Here is a 10,495-nt window from a genome sequence, read left to right as displayed (position 1 = left end):
GCTTCAGACCAACATGGCTCACCAACTGGATACATTTTAAAAATATTCAAATGCAGTTCTGACTGCATCCACTAGGGGTGCAGGGAAGGCAGAGCACAGCAAAGAGCAAGGCCTTTCTCCAAGGTTTACCTCACAGCTGAGGGAAACTGCTGATCAGATCTTGCTAAACCCATCCACCAAACCTGCACTGGAGCAAGGCAAGACCAGCCAGGACAGGATGCAGTCTCCTAAAAAGGTCTATGGTTTCCCTTTTCCTTTAGTTCTACCCAGCTCCTGCACAGACAGATCTTACCAAGAGGCAGCCTTGTTAGTGAGTGGTAGCTAAAAAGAAAAATAGAACCTTTCATTGTCTTTTCCTACATTCTCTAACCCATTTCCACATCTCCTCCTTCATTTTGCTCTCCTCCTTTTATGATCTACCATTCATCTATCCCCACTTCTAATTTTTCTCCCCCATCCCTTTATTTTTCAGTCTTAATGCCTTCTCACCCATCCTGGCAAGCTTAATAACCTATCTAGGATAGCGTATCTCTCAAGTTCTATTAGGCAGCCGCAAAGGTTCCGATGGGACTCTAGAAAATATGCTGCTTTGTGCTCACAAAGATAAATTATTGCACCTTATGTCTTTTATATATACCAGGGTCCTTGAAAAATATTGTATTCGAAATGGGTAAATTACTAGATTCCTGTGGGACTACTGGTTGTGAAACTGACAAGGGGCTGTTTGAATGTTTGAACAGAATGTAAACCTGCGCTTTGATGTATTGTTTGGGTAAAACCTATTTTTGATCATATTTGATACCAATATTTATATAACAGTATAGAAAAATTTAAAAAAAGAAAAAGCACAACATTGATCTACCTTAAGTGTACATCTATTATACACAATGCTATATATTTTTGCATATCTTCCTTACACTGTGACCCTCAATTTTGTATTTTCTACTACCTGGAGGTTGGCAACTCTAGACTACAAGCAGATTGTACAGACAATTTTTAAAAATCAAGTCCCTTAGCTAAAGCCTGAGTAAAAAGCAATGTTATGGCCTGGTACCTAAAAGAGAAGGGTGGGCACCAGGCAAGCCTCAAGGGGGAGGGAATTCCACAGGCAATGTGTCACCACTGAAAAAACGTTGTCCTGTCACAGAACTCTAGCATAATGTGTGGTTTGTTTCTCTCGAGAAAAAGCCACTGTGGTCAAAAGGAGACTTGAATCCAGGGAGACTTAGACCCACCACCTTCTGGGCCTGCAAGCTGGCGAAAGGGCCCTTTCCATGGCCTCACCTCCTCCCTGGGCCACCTGTTGTCCTCTGCCCAGGCTGCCCTGAACATTCTTCTTCTCCCCTAGGCTCCTCGGCGAATCCTGGAAGAAGACGCCACCGTCCGACTGTCCTTCTACAGCTCCAGGATTGTCAGCGGTCAGACGCAGATCCACCAGACCAACCCCACCTATGAGAGAGTTTTCCCGTTGGACCTGGAATATCACCAGCCCACCACCCTGCTCCAGAAACTGCCGGAGCTCTCCCAAAGTGCTGAGGATTCGGGTAGGAAGTGGTTAACCGTGTAGTTCAGGGAACGTGGACAGAAACAGGTGAACTCTACCTCATCCTGTTAGGCAGGTAAAAAAACCCCTGCCTTGGATAGATTTTGGAGGCCTCTTAAAAGCTAAATAAATTTAGCACCAATATTTTACTACTATGGTAGATGCCATTTGGGTTTTTCCTTACGTACAGTAATAACTTTGTCTGTGCTCCATGCTCAAATAATTATATTTCCCTGCCAAGAAACCTTGAATTCTGCAATGCGCGTTGATGATGCAGATTTGCATAAGTTCTCAGTTTCCATCATTCTGCACTTTTATTGTTTTGAATAGCTTGTTCAGCCTCGTTAGCCATTGAGGAACTTGGAACCAGCCCTGTGTCTGCAATCTGGCCTGCCCTTCTGGCTTCTGAAATTTTCACCTAGCACTGCTTGAAATGTAAAATTAACACATAGAGTCCATACCAGTATTTCTTCTAGAGTTTAGTCTTTAGAATAACAGGGCCTGCAAGACGAAGCTCTTCTGCCAGGCCTTTGCATAGGAGCCGCCGCCGTCACTGTACCACCACCTAGTTGCCATCTTTGATGGTGGATTATTTATTTATTTAATTATTTATTTGTTAAATTGATACCCCGCCCTCCCCAGCAGGCTCAGCGCAGCTACAACAAAGGCAATTGCCATAACAACCGTTAAAACAACATAAAAACAATCATTAAATAAAGTGCAGTGCTCTTGATGTTAAAATGTTTTTCAATCCAAGATGAGTTCTGGAGGTGAGCCAGCCCTGGGCAGACTCCTAGTTAACTGAAGAATGTATGTTGTCAGGTTAGGTTGATGAATGGAACTCATCTTGGATTAAGAAAAATTTAACATCAAGAGCACCGCACTTTACTTAATGATTGTTTTATACTGTTTAATGATTGTTTTTATGTTGTTTTAACTGTTGTTATGGCAGTTGTCTCTGTTGTAGCCACCCTGAGCCCGTTGGGGAGGGCGGGGTACAAATCTAATGAATAAATAAATAAATAAATAAAATAAGTATGTACTCAGACATTTGAGGCTATTTTACAGTAGCACGAACAAAGTAAGAACAGATTTATCCAGGGCTGGTTCCAAGTTTTGGGAGGCCCTAGGCAGAGAATTCCCAGGCCCCTCCCCCCCTCTGCTGCCCACCACCACCAGGCCTTGCTCACACCCTCCTACCCATCCTCATGCCTCCCACCTGCCTGTGTGTCCTTCCTCCACCTGCTTGCAAGACCTCCCACCACCTGTCATTGTAGGACATAGTAACAAGTCTTCTGCACAAAGGCAATAATTCCTGGTCATGACATCTTTATGCTGACCTGAGTTGCACCTGGGGGTTGTCCAACTGAAGTCTTCCTTTTGGCTCTTTCAGCCTGCAGTGGTGATTACGCCGAGCCTGATCTTACCAAGTGCACACCTCACCAAGGCTTCCAGAATAATGTCCCACACTACGCCGAAACGGACATCGTCAGCCTGCAGGGTGTGACGGGCAACAACACGTACGCTGTGCCAGCCATCACCGTTGACTCCTTGACCAAGAAGGACATCTCTGTGGCTGAGTTCCCAAGGCAGCAGCTACGGCTGAAGGAGAAGCTGGGAGAAGGGCAGTTTGGGGAGGTAGGTGTCCTCCCCCCCCCAATGGTCTGGCCCAGGCCAAAAGAGAGCTGGTATAAGTCATAAGACAGGCCAATAGGCTGATAAGAGTGGGTATCCTGCTGTCTGACAGCTGACGCACTCGACAGGTGCCACTTTGCAATATACCTGTTGGTGTGAAGACAAGATGTCATGGTGAAAGAGAAGTTACAATATGATCTATATGAATACTTTGTGCAATTCTGGTCACCACACCTTAAAAAGGATATTATAGCTTTGGAAAAAGTGCAGAAAAGGGCAACTCGAATGATAAAAGGGTTGGAACACTTTCCCTATGAGGAAAGGTTAAGGCGCTTAGGGCTCTTTAGCTTGGAGAAACGACAACTGAGGGGTGATATGATTGAGGTTTATAAGATTATGCATGGGAAAGAGCAGGTAGAGAAAGAGGTACTTTTCTCCCTTTCTCACAATACAAGAACTCGTGGGCACTCAATGAAATTGCTGAGTGGTCGGGTTAGAATAGATAAAAGGAAGTACCTCTTCACCCAAAGGGTGTTTAACACGTGGAATTCACTGCCACAGGAAGTGGTGGCGGCTACAAGCATGGACGGCTTCAAAAGGGAATTAGATAAGCATATGGAGCAGAGGTCCATCAGTGGCTATTAGCCACAAGCACTGGTGGACCTCCTGATGGCACTGGTATTTCTGGCCACTGTGTGATACAGAGTGTTGGACTGGATGGGCCTTTGGCCTGATCCAACATTGGCATCTCTTATGTTCTTATCTTTGCCCCCGCAGAAGGAATCCAGTTTCCTCCAAGAGCCTGACTACACATTTCACTGTTTCTGCGTCTACCCTGGATCCTGTCAGGCAGACAGGTGCTGGGAGTTCTGTGTTGAAACTTAATTCTAAGGCATGTACAGACCAGATTTGGATCAGGAGCATGGCACCTGAGGAGAGAGGGCTTGGGCCTTCCCCTCTGTGCCGTTTTCCCAACCTGAAACAGCCCCAGGAGATAGTTATTTGCCTTCCTGGGGAACCTTATGTTTAGCTTATTAGTACCTACATGTAAGCTTCCTCAGGGCAAATAGTGGCACCTTGGGGTCGGTTCAGGTCAGAGAAAGGGTGCAGGCGAGATGGCTGAATAAGATTTCAAGTGGTTGGACGGTGGTGCTCCAATGCCCTGAATTGTTCCTCATCTCCTGCTCCATAACTAGCAGACCCAGAATAAACCAAGCAAGAGGAATGAAACTGTGCCTTTGTAAGCTGGCTTTGGAATTCAGCTTTCCTTGATGCAGAATTTGCTTACTGACAAAGCCTTGCCTGTTAAGGATCTAGAAGAATGTTTGATTTTGAGCTTCTGCTGGGATCTCCTGTTCACAGGCCCTTGCAGCTGGGTCTGCCTCTTCAGTTATTCTTGGAACGTGAGCCAGGTCAATTGTGAGTGAGTTCATTTCCCAGCCCATCAGTATGTGTGTGGGTTCCCCAGAGTGTGTAAGAAGCCTTCCCTCCCTCTAGAGCTGTCTGACCTTGGTCCATGGCCTCTCTTCTGCAGGTCCATCTGTGTGAAGCGGATGGTCTTCTAGAATTCCTGGGTCGGGGCTCTGCAGAGGCCTCCAGCAGGGCAGCCTTAGTAGCCGTAAAGATGCTCAGAGCCAACGTCACCAAGACAGCCAGGTGAGCTCAGTCCAAAGAAGGTCTGCCATTGGCTGACAAAGTCTTCCGGAGGGCTAAGGGGCATTAACCCATTAAGTGATGCTTGATTAAGACAACCCGGCCTTTAAAATCAGAACAAGAGTGGCCTCCACTGTGAGATTGCAGTGAGACCAATCTCAATTAAAGGTTGTATGGTTTTATACATGGGGAAAGCTGTATATAAATTTGTTACAGCAAGTGAGTGTATGGAATTCAGTGACTTTGGGGCAATTGTATGCAAATGCTGACCATGTGAAGAGGTTGTTTGTTTTGAATATGTCTGAAAGCTCAGATATATCTCAATTAATAATAGTCTCCTGGCATCAATTCAGTTGTGTACATCCAAATTCTATTTTCTGGTATTCACAAAAAATCATCTGGGATTAATGACTGCATTCCCACAGAAATGCTGATCTTCACCTAGTGTTGGATGTTCACTGAAATTAATGTACTTATTTGCTTTTCTGTCTTTATTCTATTTTACTTTTCAACCAGAAATTAGCTCACGTGAATCAAAAACTAAAATGACAAGATAATTTTTATGCAGAAAGCTTCCTCAGACAGGGGATTCTCAACTGGAGCTGGATCCAGACGTGGTAGAAACCCTTTTCAGTCATGTTCATAGCTCCTTTTTCAGTGCTCCTAGCAAACCTACTAGGAGAATGAACTACCCACAATTCTCTGAATAACTCATAGTTGCCATTTTGCATAAATAGGGCGATGTGTTGTTTTTTTCAAACTCTGATACATGTGAATGCCTGCCCACAGCAAACCTGCGTTTCTGATCTCATGTACCATACCTGGAAATATGTGGGTTGCCTTATTCATACAGAATGGCTATTGCACCCATTGAGATCGCATGTTGTGCATTCTGCTGACATATAAGTTAAGAGCGCCAAAAACTTAGTGCCTTGAAAGGGATAGAGAGATGTTAGGCTGCTTTCGGACCTCCACCTGACGGCCTTGTTAATGGTAGGTAGAAGCTGCAGGAAAGGAGTCCTCAGCTGTGCTGGACATAAGACATGATAGAGGAGAAGAAGTTTTAAGCAGGCATATTAGCCCATGCAAAATACAGAACAAGACATAAACAAGACATGGATATAATGCCTTTTACGGGGGCCAGCCAGAATGACCCAATACATTGTGCAAGCTTTCGAGCCCATCAGAATTCTTCACCTAGCTAGATGTTACAAAAATTAAAAACAAAGGAGGAAAAAAGATTTTCCAGGTGAAGATCTTAAGACCCTGTCTTGTTAGCCTTTGATGTTAGATGCCGGTAGGCTCAGAGACTCTAGTTTAAGTGTTGCACTTGTATTTTGGGAAGAAGAAACAAACAGTAGCAGATCATCTCATTTGAAAAAAAAATGAGAGTCCAACGAGAACCAAGAGTCACATGAAAACCCATGCGAGAAGCGCCTGTCCGGTCTAACTGTCAGTATGTGGGTTTGGACAGTTTTATAGTACAATTATGTGAGTTTCCTTGTATGTTCTCTTATTTTTCAAAGGAACGATTTTCTAAAGGAAATCAAGATCATGTCCCGGCTAAAGGACCCAAACATCATCCGCCTGCTGGGGGTGTGCGTACGGGATGATCCATTATGTATGATCACCGAGTACATGGAGAACGGGGATCTTCATCAGTTCCTGTTGCAGAGGCAGAGCAGAAGCACCTTTACTCTCTCCAATAACATTCCCTGTGTCAGGTGACCAAAAGGAAAAGGGTGGGGTGTGGTCAGAGAAGACCAATCGGTTCAGTGAGTAGGGCTGGTACCCATACGCTATGGTTTTGCGCACAAACAGTTCATATCCACATCTGAAGTCTAGAACTCACTGTCTTAAGATATTGTATTGTCCATTAGCACTAAAGACTTCTAAAAAAGCTTTGATAAATTCATGGAAGATTGCCCTGTCCTTAAATATTAGTCATAACAAGTGGGGGGCCCACAAAGCCCTCCATCGCCCTCTGGTGCAACTCCCTTGGAGCCCAGCCACAGCGGTGGTGGCATCTGGGAGCTACTCCAAGCCTGGAGTGGTTCCAGCATCTGCTGCAGCTGGGCCTGGTGCAGCTCTTGGGCTCTGCCACCGCTGGGCTCTACGTGGCTCCCAGGCTTCACCACTGCTGCAGTAGCTACCACCAGGCCCCTCTCCAGCTGCTCCACACTAAACGTGTTGTCTGCGTATGTGCAGGCAACGCTTTTTATTGAGGGGGGGGATTTAAACCCCCAAATGTATTTTTTTTAAACTTTTCAGATTTTTCTGCAAACCTAGGGGGTCACCCTAGTTTACAGAAAAACCTGTTTGGGGGTAAGTGTGCCCCCTATCTGCGAATCAAGGTGTCTACAGACGGTGGGGTAAGTGTGCCCCCTATCTGCGAATCAAGGTGTCTACAGATGGGGGGGGCACTCTTGGGAATTAGATATATAGATAGCTAAGAATGGAACCTCCCATGTTCAGAGGCATTATATCCTTGCAGTCTGCCCAGTTCAGATCATGACTGTGGTATACATGGAGAAAGTTACTCAGCCTCCTCCCCACACTGGCTTCTGTTTTGCAACTTCAAACTGGGGGGGGGGGCAGGGGGGGAGTGCCTTTGACTGGATCCCAAAGGATCTCACCTTTGACCGTCTGCATCTCTTTGCCCTTTTCAGCTGCCTCCACCTCCTGCTCATGGCTACCCAAATTGCCTCCGGCATGAAGTATTTGGCTTCCCTCAACTTTGTGCACCGAGACCTGGCTACGCGCAACTGCCTGGTTGGGAACAACTACACCATCAAGATTGCCGATTTTGGCATGAGCCGGAATCTGTACAGTGGTGATTACTACCGGATCCAGGGCAGGGCTGTGCTGCCAATCCGCTGGATGGCTTGGGAGAGTATCCTGCTGGTAAGAGGGTGGGACAGCGGGCAGAAAACCTCCTTTGGTTTGTTTAGGGCCAAAGTGACCATTAGACGCACTGATCTGGAATCCACATTGAGCAAGGCAGTGTACAAAACTTTCAGAATGGTACCATCCTGCTTAGAGAGGTTAAAGTCCATGGTGGATGGCATGGAAAGAAGGAGGAGGAGTGAAAGACTGACTGAATCCTGTCTATATTGAAAACTTACATTGGTCTGATGCCACTTAAACATGGCTGTAGTTCCGTGCTAGAGCACATATTTTGCATACAAAAAGTCTCAGGTTCAATCCCCAGCTCTCCCAACTAGAGGATCTGAAGTAGCAGCCATTGGGAAGGCTCTTTCTCTGCTTGACGACCTGAAGATCCAGGGTCAAAGTAAGTAATACCAAGCCAAATAGGCCAGTAGTTTCTCTGCTTGACGACCTGAAGATCCAGGGCCAAAGTAAGTAATACCAAGCCAAATAGTCCACATCGATATAAGCCACATCGATATAAGCCAATTTCATGTGGGAGGGGCTGTGGCTCAGTGGTAGATCATACACATGGCATGCAGAAGATCCCAGGTTCAGTTCCTGGCATATCGGTTAAAAGGAACAGGTAGGAGGGAATGTGAAAGACCTTTGCCTGAGACCCTGGAGAGTCACTGCCAGTCTGAGTAGACAATACTGACGCCGATGGACCAATGGTCTGATTCAGTTATGAGGCTGCTTCATAAGTTCATGTGTCATGGATTCCTACAAAGAATTCTGGGAATTATAGTTTGCAGGGAGTGCTGAGAATTTCCTTTTACAGACCCCTAGTCACCACCCTTCCCTGAAGTACACTTCCAAGGATTCTCTAGGGCGAGGGGATGACAGTTCAAACTAGTTAATCTCACTGGTTTAGATGTGTTCAGTTAGTTGTGAGGTTCTACTAGTGGAAAGTGGATGCCCAGTGAAGGAGCTATTTGCTCACATTTTCTTTACTAAGGTAGGATGAGATGACTCCTGGCAGAACACTCAAGCTAGATTGAATCTTTGAATGACTTTTGACCTCATGGTCTTCCTCTTCCTCCACACAGGGCAAGTTCACCACAGCCAGTGATGTCTGGGCCTTTGGTGTGACACTGTGGGAAATGTTCACACTGTGTAAAGAGCAGCCTTACAACTGGCTCTCAGATGAGCAGGTCATCGAGAACACGGGGGAGTTCTTCCGAGACCAAGGCCGGCAGGTATGGGAAACATGCCCAGCAAAGTGGTTCTTCCAACCAGAGCTGCAATGATCCAGACAGCTTGTCACTACAACTTGAGAATTTCTCAAGACATGTAAAAGAACAACCCTGTACATGGGTTGTACATGCATTCATTGTAACTTGTGAACAGGGCTAGTTACAGATTATACTAGATTTATGAAAGAAAACAAAAGCCCACAAAATGTGAAAACGAGTTATTTGAAAAACTGATTAATACTTAAGAGCCTTAGCTAGTTTGGTGTAGTGGTTAAGAGCAGCAGACTCTAATCTGGAAAACCGGGTTTGATTCCTCACTCCTCCACTTGAAGCCAGCTGGGTGACCTTGGCCCAGCCACAGTTCTCTCAGAGCTGTTCTCTCAAGAGCAGTTCTCTCAGATCTCTTTCAGTCCCACATACCTCACAGGGTGTCTGTTGTGTGGGAAGGGAAGGAGATTGTAATCCACTCTGAGACTCCAAGTGAGGGGGGTATAAATCCAATCTCCTCCTCCTCCTCCTCCTCCTCCTCCTCCTCTTCTTTCAAATTCATAAACAATTCTTACATTTTTTAAAAGTATCTGGCTTGAGGTTTTTTTTTAATCCTGTTTTTATACAAAGCAGTTCTGACAGTGTATCCTGCCTCTGAACACGGAGGTTAATTTCTTAGTTACACTGACTAATACCTTCAAGAACTGGTCTAATCTCACTTTCAAAGCTGTCTGTGCTAGCATTCAAATGTCGAATTTGAATTACAAAGTCTTTGGACAGGAGAAATCAAGCACATAGGAACTGTTGTCCTGTTGCCTATGGGATTTCCATCAGCAAAGCACGTCTTCCTTGCCTCTCGCCACTCACCGGGGGTGGGCATTTATCCATGACCTGCCTCGCCCAACAGCTGTATTGTTTATTGATTGATTGATCCAATTTATACCCCGCCCTCCCCGCAAAGGCAGGCTCAGGGCAGCTTACACAGCATTTCATAAAAATACAATTAAAACCTATATAAACATATAATATAAATAACAGTCGATTAAAACACAGTTAGAACGCTGGTACATTATCAGATAAAAGAAGAGCAAAATTATTTCTAATATGGCTTAGGTGACCATATGATTCCTATAACTTTCATACCAGCTCAGTTTGCTCACTTATTATGCGGCGGGCTCAGGCTAGAGACAACGATGGTAGTCAGGGCACAGGCTGGAGGTGAAGGTAAAGATGGTGAAGCCAGGGCACAGGGACACTCCATGGTGTAAAATGCAGCTCCTTGGTTGAATGCCTGGTGGAAGAGCTGCGTTTTGCAGGGCCCTGTGAAACTGTAAAAGGTCCTGCAAGGCCCTGATCTCTTCCAGGAGCTCATTGCACCACTTGTCATGTTACAGAGTTGAGTCCAAACTGAGCCAGAAAGTCACAACACTCACTGCCCTCCCCAGGACCTTCAGTTCCACTCTAATCTCTGCCCCACATCCTTTAAAGCCAGTTAAGAGTGTGGACTCTAGTCTGGGAGAACCGGGTTTGATTCCCCACTCTTCCACCTGCA

At 45.6% G+C, this 10,495-nt stretch overlaps 1 protein-coding gene across 1 annotated transcript in view; it reads left to right on the top strand.

Moving 5' to 3' along the window:
• The window catches only part of LOC107120420 (discoidin domain-containing receptor 2-like), a 32,375-nt gene that overhangs the window by 19,946 nt on the left and 1,934 nt on the right, over nucleotides 1–10,495 (top strand). Inside the window, exons 10-15 of the mRNA XM_015423118.1 lie at nucleotides 1,349–1,544; nucleotides 2,937–3,181; nucleotides 4,713–4,834; nucleotides 6,358–6,555; nucleotides 7,501–7,735; nucleotides 8,809–8,958. Coding sequence (XP_015278604.1) covers nucleotides 1,349–1,544; nucleotides 2,937–3,181; nucleotides 4,713–4,834; nucleotides 6,358–6,555; nucleotides 7,501–7,735; nucleotides 8,809–8,958 — 1,146 coding nt within the window. The remainder of the gene's footprint in view (nucleotides 1–1,348; nucleotides 1,545–2,936; nucleotides 3,182–4,712; nucleotides 4,835–6,357; nucleotides 6,556–7,500; nucleotides 7,736–8,808; nucleotides 8,959–10,495) is intronic.

The sequence above is a fragment of the Gekko japonicus genome, unplaced genomic scaffold (genome assembly GCF_001447785.1).
Source record: "Gekko japonicus isolate JY-2015 unplaced genomic scaffold, Gekko_japonicus_V1.1 scaffold454, whole genome shotgun sequence".
Classification (NCBI taxonomy): Eukaryota; Metazoa; Chordata; class Lepidosauria; order Squamata; family Gekkonidae; genus Gekko; species Gekko japonicus.
The sequence above is the reverse complement of the archived record's forward strand: the minus strand, read 5'-3'. Positions and strand labels throughout refer to the sequence as shown.